We start from the raw sequence: 16585 nt of genomic DNA on the forward strand, positions 1-16585 counted from the left end.
TGGAAGCAGACTGCCCCATCTTCCTCCCACAGAGTGGCTGGTGGGTTGAAACCGCTGACCTTTCGGTTAGCAGACGAGCACTTAAACACTGCACCACCAGAGCTCCTGGGCAGTGCAAATGGGAGTTTAAAAAAAAAGACAAGATCACGGAAAACAGATATGATTGATACTTTTGGATATGGCATACTGAGTCCATGAGATTTACCTAGGAAGCAGGTTTTGCAGAGATCCATGTCGCTGCACTGTAGACACCGATAGCGGTGCCAGGGGGCAATCTCGTCACACCCATCGCAAGAGATGTCCACGTTTAACAGGCCACAATAGCGGGCAATAAACATGTGCATCTATAAGGTGACATAAACACAGTCAATCCACAGACTTTCTGCCGTGGCCGTTACTCATTAACCAGTTCACTCCTTCAACAGGTACTTACTGGGGACTTAAGGTGCTGCAGGCACTGTATGAGGTACAAGGGTTAGAAAATGAATGTGCTCAGTGCCCGGTCAGGAATTTCCTGAGCAAACAGGTGACAACCACACTGTAGGATAAGGACTTTCACAGACAAATTTAGGAGGATAAAAGAACTCAGAGGGGGGATAGCAATGGGTGCTACGAAGGTCAGGGGAGGCTTTCCAAAGGAAAATTCCTCCACTGAGATCTGAGGGACAAACAGGAATGAGTTGGGTGAGGGTGATGGGCATGCCACATAGGAGGAATAGCAATTTCTAGAGGGGGCAAGAAAAGGGTTCATGAAATTGGCAATAATTCAGTATGGAGCCTAGAGTACAGAGGGTAATAAACAGATGAAGGGCCTTGTATGCTAGTCTAAGGAGTCACTGACAGTTTGTAAACAGAAGAGTAGCAGGATCAGATTTAAATATATTAAAAGTTCCTCTGGTTGCTGGGTGAAGCATGGATTGAAGAGGGCAAGACTAGAGTCAGGGAGACTGACCATGAGAGAAGCTGTTACAGGCAGTGAGGGCGGGGACAAGGCAGTCAGCACGGATGATGAACGGTGGGCAGATTTGCAAGGTATTAAGGAGACAGTAGTGAGGAATCTTGGTGGCTGACTGGACATGGGGGTGAGTAAAAGAGAAGGGTCAAGAACAACATCCAGACTTCTGGCTTGGGTACTTGGTCGGATAACGGTAGTGCTCACAGATACAGGAAACACTGCGAAAGGAGCACTGTTTCCTGGTACATAAAAAGAAGACTTGCTAGGGAAAGAGTAAGGGCACTGTTTCATGAGCAAGCAATTTTTTTTTATTAGAAACTACTTGAAGATAACAGTATAGTTTTATCTTTAGGGCCTGGACATGAGAGAAATAAATTAGTAAGTCAACATACACTAGTAGACCACAGCAAATGTGCAAGGCCACCCTAGAACTAGAGGATGGCTCCCGCTAAGATATTAACACAGCAGAGAGAAAAAGGAGTCACAAAGGCGAAGCACCATCCGAACACTAGAGGTGCTATATGAGCAAAGTGATCAGCACACAGTAGGCACTCAGTACTTGGCAAATGAGTGAATCTGTTGCCAGCGGCAGGTATAATACCTAATGTGGAGATGGACATGGCAGGCTCTGAGCCTGATGCCTTTACATCTTTGGGTCACACTTCTCTGACTCCGGACATATATGGTTACTTCCACGCTCACTGGGCAACGTTCTGATTAAAATGTGGCTTCCCAAGTTGCTGTGCTGAGGACACCTGAGCCGAGGCCCTTGCGTGAGTTTATTTCTCACTGTAAATGAATAAACTGGCACCTTATCTCATACACAGGCCACTTCTCTCTGAGTCCAGTTCCAAGGGAGGGAGTGACTCCCTGAGTGGGGTCAAATCTAGAATCAGGGCCCCTCTGGCTAAAGGCCAGCTTCAATGAGAGCAGACTCCCTAAGGTACTGAATGCCACTGGGGGCCCTCTCGGGGACAGCCTGTTGGCACTCCTCCAGGCAGACTCTCCTCTCCAAACTCCTACCAGTTCACTTCAGATTACTCTAGTTGAGAGGTCTTACTTTCCTCTGCTTCTCTGGATCTTCCTGGGCTATTTTTTCATACCAGGCCTCAAACATGCCATCCTGACACTCCTCCATCCATTCTGAATTCTGCTTGGCGTCAGCAAGCTCATCCTCTTCACTCCACTGGCTGAAAGAAGGACACAGAGAGAGAAAAGCATGTCTTTCCCAATAATCAAGGGAAGCGCTGCTTAGCAGGCTATGTCTTACGGGTCTCATGTATCGGGCATTTTAAAGCTTCTGGGTGGGAACCGTCAGTTTGCTCTTCAAAGCCCCAGGACTGGCCAGGTGTTTGATGGACACACACCAATACAAGAGAGAAGTCTTTTCCAGAGCAGATTACAATGAGTGAGGAATTAGAGCTTGAAAGGTTGTGCCTCCATGGTATAATTCCAAATGACAACCCCTTGTGGTGACCCTACTATGTGCCAGGCACTGGGACCAAATACAGTGATCTTTTAAAAAAAGTTTGACTGTGACATGCTCAGCACATACTAGTGGAAACTGCACAAGAAGGATGTCAGGAGACCCTGTGGCTCTGGCTCTGCCACTGCCGCTGTGGACCCCAGCACAAGTCCCAGCCCTGCTTGTCAGTTTCCTCATTTCAAATAAAGGATTTCAGGTAGATAATCTCATGGGCTTCTTTTAGATTCAAAATTATAAACTTCCATAATTTCAGTTTACAGTTCATTTTAGTGACCAGAACTTTAAATACTGAAGGATTTCCTCAATAGCAGATGCAAAATATTTACCAACCAACAAAGACATCCTGATTCATTCATGCATTCCAACAAATTTAGGCCTACTCATACTTAGCTTTGGGTCTGATGTTTTACGGCATTTGAGGGGTGGTCCCACCCCTAAGAACTGTATCGTGCACAGGCTGACAACAGGGAGCAGACTGACGCTGAAGAACCAAGTTTGCTGAGGCCCCCTCACCCCAGTGCTCTGTCCCCTCCCTCTGCCAACAGCGCCTTCGGACAGCGGGAATGGCTGAGGTTAGGTAAACAAGGGGACAGCTTTAACTCAATCTCCTTTTCCCAGAGTGGCTCTTCTGAAAGCGTGCATATTGTCCCAGCGTTGGCTTATTTATTTCCCTACAATTTTCTCCTCTTAACGCCTGCTTTTCTTCTCCACACCTAACTGGTTAGTTAGTGGGTAAGTGGACTGGAGCAGATAGAGACATTCATCAAAAGTGGAAAGAAAAAGCACATTTTGCATACTATTTTTTTTCACACACCTTAAGCCCTTAAAATGTGCAAGAGGTTATAGTGGCTCAAATCACACGTATGTGTACTGTAACCAGAAATGCAGAAAAGGATCCTCCGACCCAAAAAGCTACACTAGGAACTGCAGAAAAGGCTGAGGAGCCCCACCCTCAGAATTTACAATACCTTCACCAACTCTACTATGTGCCAGGCATGGTTTTAAACGTTTAAAACATAACTCATTTATTTCTCACAACAATCCTACAAGGCAGTACCATTATCATCTCCAGCTCTAAAGATGAGGAAACTGAGGCACAGAGGGTTAAATGAACTGCACAGCCAGGATGTGGCAAAGCCAGGATGTTACAGACAGTCTAGCTCCAGAGTCTATGCTCTTAATCCCTGCGCTATGATCCCTGCATTTTATCATCTACTTTAGGAACTCGGAGTGCAAGATGGAGTACTCACCTGATCACACTGTCATGGACACTTATATTTTCCTGGGACATTTTCATGAGGAGATCTGGTAACTGAATACTAACAAAGAAGGCAAGATCGCTGGGCTCCCAACCCATATCCAGAAGATGAAGCAGTGCCGTCTGGACACAGGATAAGGCAGGCAGCAAGGACCTAAAGGGACCGCAAAGGGGACAGTTACCAAAGCTGCCCGTTACCAACAAACACAACAGAAACAACGCAAGGTGGCAACCTGGTTTGTCGGTAATTGGAAATCAGAAAGGAACATCAGAGCACCAGTTTGAGTTCCTTTAATGTCCTGTCAATTTTCTCCTGTTCCACACAGATACTCTTCACCTTTGCAAAAGCAAAAGAATTCTCAAAGGTGTAAAGCAAGGTTTCCCCTGCCAGGGGGTTGCCGCAGGGGACATTTTATGGTCAAAGATTCAACAGCAAAAATCCTGACGAATAGCAGGATCAAGGCCGGCCAAAAAGGAGCCAGGAATATTTCAGTTAGATATACAGAAAAGCCATTTAAGATTTATATCTAAACCACCTAATAAGGAGAAGACTAGAAAATGGCTTTAAATTCAAGTTTTAAAATGTAATGAATTATGTATGATATATAAAAAATCAAAAAGAGGAGGTTACAAATTCTTAGATTACATTAAGACCCGACCCATTCCGTTTAAAAAAAAAAATGTACAAACCATATAGAAAAAGATTAGGAGAAAATATACTAGTATGTTAACAATAGTTAGTTCTAGATGGTAGGATTACAGGTTGTTTTTATTTTATTCTTTGTCTTTTCTGTATTTTCAACAATTAATCTGTATTTCGTTTGTAATCAGAAAGAAGTAAAAATATACATTATTTTTTCTCTAGAAATTATAAAGCCATCCAGTACCTGTCATTTAAGCTACTAAATCCTTCAACTGCTTTGACCAAAAACAGAACAAGTTGATAGTAAGTTTCTCGAATTTCTTTGTGTAGTTCTGCACCACAGCCTTCCAAGTGTCCAAAGTAACTAGAAACAGAGGACATCATCAACTTACTCAATACCAGAACATCGTTGTAATAATCACCATCACTCCTTATAGGAAAAAGAGCCAAGAAGAAGCAAGCTGAACAAAGTGACACACGAACCTAAGTAAACACATGACAGCTCTAGAAAATAGTGGACAAAGCATTAAAGGGAGTCCGCTTACCCAGGTCAAGAGAGCTGCCCACAGGATAGGGAGATGGCAAGTATTTATCTTTCTTTGTTAATATAAACTGCCCCCGCCCCGCCACCACCACTTATCTGGGTGCCAGATACTGTGTTAAGTATTTTTCACAGATTACCTTGCTTCATCCTGTCCACATGATCACACCCCTCCTCTCAGCCCACTCCCCGTCACTGATGGCTTCAGCACCAACTCACTGTTTTTTCTACCTTGATCCCTGTCACCTTGGTGACTTAACATCCACGTAAATGATGCACCCCGTTCCTCTGGGAGAACGAACTAACCCAAATTGTAAATCTGTACCCTACATGGAAGTGATGGAGCTATTAGAGAAGATGATTAGGGTTTCTTTAAAACTACCTCAGCTCGTTTCCTTGCAGACTTGTAATACACACTTACTTGGTAAACTCTTTCTGGCAGGTCAGAAGTTCTAACAGGAAAAGTATAAAAGGCGGATGGAAGCAATGAGGCTGGCCAAGGGATTCTGCACAATACTGAATTATCCTCAGTACTTCGAGAATGCTCTGGGCTTGGGCTTTCTTCAAGGAAAGAACCTTTACAACACTGGAGACAGAACTCGAGTCAGAAATGCCCAGAACACTCTTGAGCTGGGGCAGAAAGGAAACATACCCTCCACTCAAGTTCTTAATAGAAAGGAAATAATACTGTGAGGTATTAAAAGTACCATTCAGGAAGAATATCAGTACCTCTGGTACTTTGAGTCATTACTCAGAAGTATTACAAATAGGTTTACACCAACTATCCAGAAGCCCAACAACCCATATTAAAAATAAATAAATTAAAAAGGAACTTTGGTTTTTACTTCCCCATAGAGATGAAGCTTTAATTCTTAGAACAGGAAATTCCTCACTAAATTAAACATGCAATACTTCCAGACAGATAATTTTGTCAGAAAATATCAAATCTAAAATTCTCCCTGGGCTAAATTAAAATAAACTTAGAAGTGGTAGTTACTATAAGAAATATTTGTTTTTTATGCTAACAGTATATTACTGAGATATAATTTACATAACAAACCAAAAAACCAAACCCACTGCCCTTGAGTGGATTCCGACTCATAGCGACCCTTAGGACAGCGTAGAACTGCCCCATAGGGTTTCCATGGAGCGCCTGGTGGATCCAAACTGCCAACCTCTTGGTTAGCAGCTGTAGCACTTAACCACTATGCCACCAGGGTTTCCAACTTACATAACAAGTACATACAAAATCCTAAAAAACTACTTCTTTAAAAGAAAAAAAAATTTTTTTTCTTGAACATTCTAAAACAAGTCTTGCTCTATCCTTAAGGTATTACTTGCTCATTTTTAAGATGAACATCAAGTCTTTGACTAGACTGGGTCCCCATGGCTTGAAAAAAGAAAGTGCTGGAAAGGCAATGACTCTGGCTCACCTGTCATGCGAGAGTGACTGATCCTTAATGAAGTCCATGACATCCTTCAGCACAGGGTATTTCTCTTTTATCGTGGGCACTGGCCTGGCCTCCTCCATGGATCTGAAGGAGAGTAGCCGGAGTCGGCCTCGGGTGAAGGCAGGCCGACGGGTGGGTGTGGAAGGTGACGAGGGCTCTTCAGCTGTGGCAGAGGACACCTCTGTGGTGGAAGCGCCACTGCTGGGCAGCAGCTTTGGCTGGACATCCAGGCCAAGCCTCCCATCAACCGCCACTGGGGGCGCTGCTTCAGTGGGAGATGCTGAGGCTTGGAAGTGCTCTTCCACTACAGAGCTTGTCCTCTGGCGCTTGTCAGGTGGCTGGAGAGAATCAGTTTCAGCTGCAGTCACCAACTGGTCACAACTTTCTTTTGAATGTATACCCGCAGGCAAAAATTTTAGTAACAGAAGACTCTTCTGAATACACTCTTTTGCTAAACACAAAAAACAAAAAAGATAATTTCAGAAATCAAAATTAAATATATTGCCTACTTTTGAGAAGAAAATACTCTATTTAAACTTTACTTACGGTGAGTAATACAGTTACATACCACATTTGGAAACCCTGGTGGCGTAGGTTAAGTGCTACGGCTGTTAACCAAAGGGTCGGCAGTTCGAATCTGCCAGGCGCTCCTTGGAAACTCTATGGGGCAGTTCTACTCTGTCCTATAGGGTCGCCAGGAGTCGGAATCGACTCGACTGCACTGGGTTTGGTTTTTTTTTTATACCAAATTTACTGGTTTGCGAACTTATATAGAGAGGATAGTATAAGGACCCCTTCATGTACTCAGCACATGACTTCCAAAATTATCAACTCCTAGTCAATCTTGTTCCACTGATACCTTCCCCACTCCCTAACTCCATGGGTTATTGTCATGCAGATCCCAGGCAACACATTACTTCATCTGTAAAAGCCTATCTTTCTCTAAAAAAATTAGAGTTGCTAAAAATAACATAACCTATATCACCACACCTAAAAAAAACTGACAGTAATTCCTTAAGTTCATTAAATATTCAGTCAGCGTGAACACACCCTAAAACCTAACATGACACAGCTCAAAAGCACCTGGTACGTCCTAGGAGCAGTAATCACAAAGATGCTCCACTTGGAGTGTACTCTTTTCTCTATTTATGATAGTGCTGGAAACTACATGTAGCACCTGTGTTACTTTCCCTAGTTTAACATCGCTTCAAGTAAAGTGATCTAAAAGACGGGTCACTGATTTTCTAGGCTCTGAAACGAAAGGAGAAGACCAAGTAAAGACAGCACACTCACACAGGCTTTCAGGATTCGCCTCGGTAGTTTCCGAATTGAGTTTTTCTTCTGCCTCGTTCCCCAGCCCCATCAGGGACCTCTGCTTCATCTCTAACTGGGAGGAAGATTGGAGCCACATTATTACACTGTAACAGATGTCAGGGCAGCAAGGGCAGCCGCAGGGAACTCTTCAAAAGCACAGAGCACTGAGATCATGGAGTGCTTGGTACTTCTTGTCCAGCTGTTGAGGACAAAGGACTGATCTAGAAGTCATCCAGGCTCTGAAGCTGTCTATAAGCATATCTAAAGGAGCCCTGTGGTGCAGTCGTTAAGCACTTGGCTGCTATCTACCTATCTAGTATATATTGGGCACCTGCTATGTTCTAGTCACTGTGGTTTTTGTCCAAGGCTGTCTGTTTTTGGATAAACTCACCCATTTTTTAAAAAAACTACTACCAGTGATTTGAAGCTATTCTTATTCTTGCCTTACATTTCCCTGAGGCATGAGACATTTAGATTCCTTCATTTACTTAATTCTCCACCTAGATAACCTGGACATCCTCAGACTTAACATGACCCAAACTGAACTTACCTCCCCGCTCCTAGTCCATGACCACTTTTCCTATTCTGGGTGGCGCTTCTACCACTCACCACACCACCCAAGCCAGGAACCTAGGAATTGTCCTAAATCCCTCCCTCCTGCTCACCACCCATATCAATCACAAAGTCTTACTGATTATTTTATCACCTAAATATCAGAAGTCATCCTTATCAACTGACGCATTAGTCTCCTGCTTTCAATCCCATTATCTGTCCTCTATCCAGTCACTTACAAATTTTTTTCCCAATTACTATACAATATTTAAGACACATATAAATACACAAGTAACAATACAGATACTATATTACAGGTATATAATACAGGTGATATAGAAGTACTCTTCTCTGTGCTAACGAAGAAACAATTCTCCTGAATTCCAGGTTTACCATTTCCATACATTTATATATTTTTCCCCATACTTATCTACGTAACATACAGATGTGGTTTGCCTGTGTATAAACTTGACGTAAGTAGTGTCATACTTACATACTCTTCTACAACTTTACTTTTGTTTGGCTCGCTATCATGTTTATGAGATTTATCCATGCTCATACAGGTAGCTCGATTTCATTATTTTCACTGTATTATACTATTCCATTGTATAAACACACACTCTTTTCATCCATTCTCCTACCGATGAACATTAGGTCCTTCCAGTTCCCTGCCGTCACAAACGATGCTGCAGAACCAGCTCTCTGAACTGCACACTGAAGGGGCCTCTCTCCTGCCTAGAACTGTCACTGGCTGCCCAGTCTCTGAGGCAATGCTGTTCCTCTAGGCCTAAGGATTCCACAGAGGGGCCTCGCGGTTCCTGAAGGGTGTAAAGGGTACTCCGCTGAACCCTGTTTACTCTAAACATTCTCGACGCTCACTAGATTATGATTTTAAGGCTCTAAACTATTCTATGCCTATTCGTATCACTGAACTATGGTTAAAAAGTCAATATTCCTCAAGTTATATTCTTGAGAAGAGAGCTAGTTACCCTAATCCCATGATATCGTGGTGGGAAAACCCAAAATATATCAAAATCACGTGCAAAGAAGAATCTTACCATCCAGATTCTAATCCCATCAGCCAAGGAATACACCTGTGCAAACTCCTCGCTCAGGGCTATCTTGCCCCCGCTGTTTACTGGGGAAAGAAGGAAAGAGAACGAGATCACATTCAGTTAACACGATTCACTACTACAACACTAAGCACAAAGTCTCTTCAAAATCTCCTAAAGCAGAGGAACAACTCTTTCCTCTGATACTCGCGCACTGGGGATGTGAATATCAGAGAGGCTTGAGGGAAAAAAAACAAGTTATAAATACCTGTAATGGGTTTCCTGCGTTACTTCAAAGTAATCTTCCTTACTGTCTTATCTCTTCACTGTTTCTAAAGCTACCAGAAATTTCTGTTCATTTTATTTTTGAAATTCACACTTATTAATTTTTCTATCCTTTTAATACTCAGAAAAAAGATGTTATAAGTTATTCCAATTTGAAAAGTTCCTTTTTGTAGTTTTCAAATTATTTGTAAAACTATTGCCAGGAAAGTTGATTTAAACTTGAATTTCAGAAACCAAATGTTTGTCAACAACTTCACAATGAAGATACTGTGTAGCCATTAAAAGAGGTTAGAAAAAAAATTACGGACATGCAAAAAAGCTCATGGTATATTAACTTACAAAAGCAGGTTATGAAATGGTATCTACAAAATTATCTCATTTTAAAAAAGTGTTAAGTATGAAAAACCTGGATGCAATAATACACTCGTGTCTGCGTGTGAAGGTCCCTGGGTTGTGCAAATAGTGAAGCACTCAAGTACTAAGTGAAAGGTTAATGGTTCAAAGCCAACCAGTAACGCTGTGGAAGAAAGGCCTGGCGATCTGCTTCTATACAGATCACGACCGAGAAAGCCCTCCGGAGCAGTTCTAATCTGTAACACACAGGGTCGCCAGAGTCAGAACAGACTCAAAGGCAACCGGTTTCTTTTTCTGGTTTTGGGGTGCGTGTGTGTGTATAAACACCTCGATAAAACGTCTAGATGCAGGTCTAGATGAGAGGCCAGGAAGATATTAAAGACTTCCTTAATGCCCAACTGCTACCCAGGGGAGATGTGCCAGAATCACTACCGGCAGGAATGTTAAGAGAGGTGCTCGCTAAGGGGTGAGATGCTAGGTAATGATTATTTTGAACTTTTCTGTATTTTCAATGTTTCTACGATGAATAGGTATTTTTAGAATTAGAAAACAAAAAAAAAATTTTTTTTAAAGCAAGACCTATTTTATGCGGCCGGTCCTTTCTCTTCATCCAAAAACCGAAGGCTAAAACACCAGAGCAGCAGGCCACACGCTGCTGCATTAATGCATACAGTAGTTACTACGTACTGAATACCCAGGACGTGCCAGGCTCTGTACCAGGCGCTGGGGACACAGTCCGAAAATAACAGACATGTCCTCTGCCCTCACGCAGCTTAGTCTAGTTGAAACAGTCCTCCTCTACATTTCTAATCCCCCAAAGCAACCAAGTTTTAGACAATCAAACATGAACTAATTAGCTAGACAAAGCCCACTATCAAAGTAACTCAGTCTTCAAGAGCTCAGGAATGGTCCATTGATACGACATCAACATCTTAAAGACAGGGATGGGAAGAACTTAGACAAACTGTGCCTCCTTCAAACCAGAAATGGTAGCTATTTCTCAGAGCGACCGGTGTACAGCTGTTCCCAGTCCCAACATTTGCTTGTATATCTCTCCACTGCAAAAAGGTATGTGATATCTGAACATAGTTTGAAATGGGGCCAAGGAAACTCTCCCAGCAAGAAACCTTCTGTTTCTCAGCTTTTAACCTACAAGGCTTTTATTCCTCTACTGAAAGCTCCCACAGGTAATAAAGATTGTCCAGCTTTCTTATCGCAGTTTACAAAAATATAGACTGAATGATTTTTTTCCTCCAAAACCATACAAGTCACCTCACCAGAATCTCCCAGCAGAGGTACACTCTTCCATAAATCACTCATGCCTCGATGTAGTTTTATTTATTTGAGCAGCTTCTTAAAGGATATATGAGGATTTGAAGAAGTAATTGAGACTTTTTAGAAATCAAGAAATAAACTTTGCAATGGAAGAGCCAAAGGACTGGGCAGTATAGGCGGTAGTGATAGTGATGTCAACAATAATAATAACATGAGCAACACCTACCTACTCTAAGGGAAGGAATCGTGTGTCCCTGTTTATTTCATCCGCACGGTGGAAAGAACACATCCCCTGCACGATGCCTGGGGAAGCCCATCCCTCATCTGTAGGTGGGTTTTGAAAGGCTTTTTGCCTGCCTGAGTGTGAGTGTCAGAGAAGCTCTCCCTCCCTGCAGGTCCTTTTAGGCTGCAGGCTGCAGATGCAATAAATACCCAGGGTGTCATCCCTGGGGGACAGAAGCCAAAGAGGTGGTGAAGCTACAAAGAAAGTGCGAGCCTAAAGATGGGAGCTAACGCCTACCTTCTCCCCCCGGGTATCAGCATGTCCTGTGACCTAAACAGCTGAGGTTTTAATCAGAATTTCTTAGGACGTTAACGCTAAAAAAAAAAAAACGCTAAGCAACTCTAAACCAATTTTATAGATAAGGAAACTGAGGCCCAGAAAGGTTGTCTGGATGACCTGAAGCTGCGCAACTACTGAGGTTTGGAGCTGGGACTAGAATCCAAGCTAAGGTTTCTTTCCATTAAACTTCTTGGCAGTTTTCCATGAGAATTATGGATAAAAACAAATTACTTGCTAATTAGGAAACTCAAGGCTACCAGCCATGATTTGCTAAAGATCAACTGGTCATGAATCTTTTGAAAGGCAAAAAATAGAAGTAACAGATGAAGTCTACAGCTGTAGAAATCTGCTTAGATTTTAAGATATGTGAAAATTTTCGCTTAAGATAGGCTTTCTTAAAACTTAGCAATTAGCCTTCAGATCAAAAATATTCCCTGTAATATAAGTTACCATATTTTTGCAGCTTCTCATATAAGTCTGGAGTGCGATACACCAGAGCGGCAAAGGTGGCGTTCACAGCTTGATCAATAGTAGAACCAGCAACTATATCTGCCTTTGGGGCCTGTTTTCTACATGCCTGTATGAATCCTTTGAAAAGTTCTGAATATGGCCCACAGAAGTCCCGAGCAGGGTCTGACTGTGAAAAATCAAGAAGAAAATTGCGGCAGGGACTGTCAGGAATGTTCTTAACCTGGGAACAAAAAAGAAGTATCACGTTTAAGACATTCATGCAAAAAATAAGGCTTATCGAGCACTTACTAGGCCAGAGCAGAAGTATAAGCCACGGTGCGTACTCACAGGAAGTTTACATCTATTTTAGTGAGACTAGACAGATAAACAGGTTAAAATAAAAAGGTAAACATATATAAAACATTAAAACCACTACTGCTAGCACTACCACAAAGCAAAAAGGTTTTCAAGTGCCAAGTGCCTAGAAGGGAACACCCAGTGCTAAGAACTCAAAGGAGAGAGTCCCTGGAAGGTTAAAGTAATTAAGAAAAGCCTCCTGGAGGAGATGGGGTCTGGGCTGGACCCTGAAGGATGGGCAGGTTTGGTTTTGAGGAACACAACCATTAGTAAGGGTTATGATTCAGGAAGGACAGTGGGGAGACTGACCTGGCCTGAAGTCTCAGCTGGGGAGTGGTGGGAACTAGAGTCAGATAGGTAAGGTGAAAGGAGACTGCAGAGAGCCTTGACTGTCACACTGAGGAGCTTAGACTTCACCCTGTGGGCAACAGGGAGCCATTAATGGTGCTTGGCAGTGGAATGACAAGATAAGGCAGTGATTAAAAAAAAAAAAAAAACACGGTAGGTACCACTAATAATGCAGGTGCAAGACAAGGCCTGGATCAAGATGGAGACAGAGAAAAGAGAACGAGATGAACATCATGGGGAAGAATTCGCAGGGCTTATAGCTGGCTAGGTAGGAAGGGCCAGAACAGAGGAGAAAGCAACGCTAGGGAGCAGCGGCTGGATGCCTGGGGAAACAGTAATGACAACAACAAAGCAGAGCACTCAGGGGAGACGTTTTGGTTTTAGATTTCCGAGTTAAACGAGTAAGGACATTGAAATGCAAACACCTAACAGGGAGATAGAGATATATGATTGGAGCCTGGAGAAGAACTAGGGCTGGAAACGGATTCTTTAGGAACTACTCACACAGAGGTGACAGCAGAAGACAGTAGAGACGATAAATGCTTGGGGGGTTGGGGCAAAGGGGAGAGAAGGACCAAGCCTTGAATAAAGCCTACTTTGTACAGAAGGAGGAATAAGAGAGGTCAATAAAGGAGGCCAGTGGAGCAGTCAGATGTTAGAGAAGACAGTGAGCTGTCACGGAATCAAAAGAGGAGGATCTGAAGGAGCCAAATTTAACAGAAGGGTAAAGGAGAATAAAAGCTAAAGAAGAACCACTGGGTCCAGCAATTAACTACTGAATAACTTCAATGGGGAGAGACAAGGAGGGAGAGCAGGAGGGAGGAAAAGTAGGAGAACAGAGATAGAGGGAAAGAGAGACAAAAAATAGAGACAGCGGGCAGACTTGCTCAGTTTTTACAATTCTACACACCTTAATAATGAGCTACAGTTCTATGGAGCACAAATCATTTACGCTCAAGTTTGACTCAGGACATTAGAAGGAGACTCAACTTGTTTGCTTGATCGCTCCACCAAGAGAGATTTACAGAACACCTACCATATTTCACTGAAGATTCATTTGTTCAATACATCTGAACACCTGTCAGGCAGAGCCCTGGTGGTGCAGTGGTTTAAGAGCTATAGCTTCTAACCAGAAGGTGAGCAGTTTGAATCTACTACCCACTCCCTGGAAACCCTATGGGGTGGTTCTACTCTGTCCTATAAGGTTGCTATCAGTTGGAATCAACTCGACAGCAACGGGTTTGGTTTTGTGTGTGTGTGAGATACACAGTGGGGCTATCAAATGAACAACGAACTAATGAACAAGGAGCTAAAGGTTCAGTGTGGGTAACAAAATATAAATACAAATGCTTATAATTTTAAAGTAATATTGGTAAACATTTCCCACTTCAAACAGAAAGACAACAGAAGAATAATTACCTCCTTACTATCCTGGTGTGGGGGAGTCGTCCAGTATGCTTCTAATTCCAACTCTGGACATATTTGATGCCTGAAGACAGGTTTCCACAAAGGGGAGTTTAGGACTAATACCATTTTTGCCTGAGGTACTATCATATTACTTCTTAACTCTGGAAAGAGAAGGCTTATTAGAGTTCATTTTTTTTTTCTCAATACACTGAGAGCCCTTGAACCAACAAAAAAAGGTTAAAAAAAACTTGGATATTATTAAACCTTTGAGGGAATTCACCCACATTTACCAGAATTTAATTCCAATACTTTACAAACACAAAGCCCAACCACAATAAGTAAGTCCCAAAAAGCTGCCATCCTGTAAAACAGCTTTAGTTACAAGGTTGCGATCCTAATACTCCACAGCATGCTTTCTCCTATTTTTAAAGTGGGCAACTGAGAGCTTAACATAACTAACACCATGATGAACCTACAAGTTTTTTTCTGCCTGCGTTCTTTCCTCACACTTTTGTTAATGACTTTGTTTTGTTCTGTCTGGCCACCTTTGACTTACGACCCCCCACATGGAGAATAGTGCCCAGATGTCCGGCATTTATATCTTTAGCCTGATCAGGAGATGTCCTGTATGTATCTCTTTAGTCTGATAAAGTCTCTTGTAATTATCTTGTAATGAATAACTCGTCTGGCCATGCCATCTAACCCTTGTAAAAATAATACATAAACTTTGATGTACAATTGCCTTTCGGGACTTCACAAAGACAACCTGCATTGCTGTCAAACTCTCCGCTAGTGCACCTCCTAAATAAACTTTCTCTCTCTTTCTGACTTGAAGTACGTCTCTTTGGCTGGACTGCTCCAGGGCACAGACCCTAACCACGTAACAAGATGCTTTTGAAATGACTAATCTCTATAGTAAGCTGAAAGCAGAATGTCAGCTACCTCTAGGGAGGCCATTGAAGAATATTTAATTATGCAAAAATATTCACAATTTTGTAAACTTGCTTCTGTAAAAAATAATACCATAAATGTATTTATAAACAGGCATAGAAAAAGACTAGGTAGAAATAAATCAAGGTGTTAATAACAGCTATCTTTGAGTATGAGGATTAAGGATGATTTTACTTTTCTGTGGCTTTCTTCCATTATGTAATTTTTCCAAAATTATTTTTTTAATCAGGAAAACCTAAGAAAATGATATAGAAATAAAACACATTAGAAAATTATATTCTATAATTGTTCCTTGGGTGAATTTAAAAACTAGATTGAACAAAGCAAAACAAAATTTATATTCACACGTTTGAATATATTTGCATATATTCTTTACATAAATATTCACATTTCTAAAGGCTATACAATTAATTTATTCTATACTGCCTTCTGTTGGAGTATATTAAATCCACTTATTAAAAAATGATGATAATGCTGCTAAAAAGCTGGCTGCCTCCTCTCCTTGGCCTCCACAGACAAGGGAATCCGCAGCACGCTCTGTCATGTGTTCCGAAGTCTGAGTCAAGGTCCTTTATGACAATGGCGTCAGGTGGGCATTTTATCCTGGTTTGGTTGAAAGCTAGTATTACAGATACCTCTGCTTTGCCATTACGTGAAGAGACTGTGCACGAGAGCCAGCATGCGTCCTGCCCTCCAAGAGGAAGAAGCAGGCATGTGGACTTACGATGAACAGACTTGAGGGCCATGCACTGGGAGGCAAGGCGTCCCATCAGTCGAGAAACAAGGAGTTGCAAGTCTAATCCCCAAGACACGGCAACATCGGGCAGGCCATAGGCAGTGACTGTGAATTTGTAGCCCCACTCATTGTTACTGCTGTCAGAGTGGAAAAGGAACTGCAGCCGAGGACCAGCCTTAAAGGTCACTTTCTAGAGACAAACAGAAATGTCATGTGGTTAAACAGACTTGGGGAGGCATCACTGCAGTAATAAGCATGTTCTTCAGGACCAAAAAAAAAAATTAAATTTAAAATTGGCTTCTACTCCTACCATCAGTCTAAAACTACTAAAGGAGAAATGTACAAAGGGGACCGAGACAGGAAATTCACAACTGCACTTCAAGAAGAAGCGAGGCTAGCAGTTTTTCTACACCTTGGATGCCTATCTGCCCACCACCTACTCTGCCAGGGATCATGTTTACTGACTCCTCTGCTCCCAGCTAAGACCACTGGCCACAGAGAGAAGGTAAACGGTCTGAGACACTACTTAACCTCCCTGTCCAAGAGATCATGCAGCCCTAACTGTGCAGTGGGTCTTTTACCAGCTTCTGGACCCACCAACCCTTCCT

General features: G+C 42.4%; 1 protein-coding gene across 11 annotated transcripts in view; it reads right to left on the minus strand.

The window, feature by feature from the left end:
- The window catches only part of ZZEF1 (zinc finger ZZ-type and EF-hand domain containing 1), a 121496-nt gene that overhangs the window by 38044 nt on the left and 66867 nt on the right, over positions 1-16585 (minus strand). For all 11 annotated transcript variants that reach the window (XM_064271591.1, XM_064271594.1, XM_010596515.3 and 8 more), the window contains 11 exons: positions 15966-16167; positions 14303-14451; positions 12179-12419; positions 9259-9338; positions 7628-7721; positions 6317-6785; positions 5305-5469; positions 4587-4706; positions 3692-3853; positions 2016-2145; positions 206-344 (listed from right to left, as the gene is read on the minus strand). In XM_064271591.1, the coding sequence (XP_064127661.1) occupies positions 206-344; positions 2016-2145; positions 3692-3853; positions 4587-4706; positions 5305-5469; positions 6317-6785; positions 7628-7721; positions 9259-9338; positions 12179-12419; positions 14303-14451; positions 15966-16167 (1951 nt within the window). The remainder of the gene's footprint in view (positions 1-205; positions 345-2015; positions 2146-3691; positions 3854-4586; positions 4707-5304; positions 5470-6316; positions 6786-7627; positions 7722-9258; positions 9339-12178; positions 12420-14302; positions 14452-15965; positions 16168-16585) is intronic.

The sequence above is a fragment of the Loxodonta africana genome, chromosome 18 (assembly GCF_030014295.1).
Source record: "Loxodonta africana isolate mLoxAfr1 chromosome 18, mLoxAfr1.hap2, whole genome shotgun sequence".
NCBI classification, from domain to species: Eukaryota; Metazoa; Chordata; class Mammalia; order Proboscidea; family Elephantidae; genus Loxodonta; species Loxodonta africana.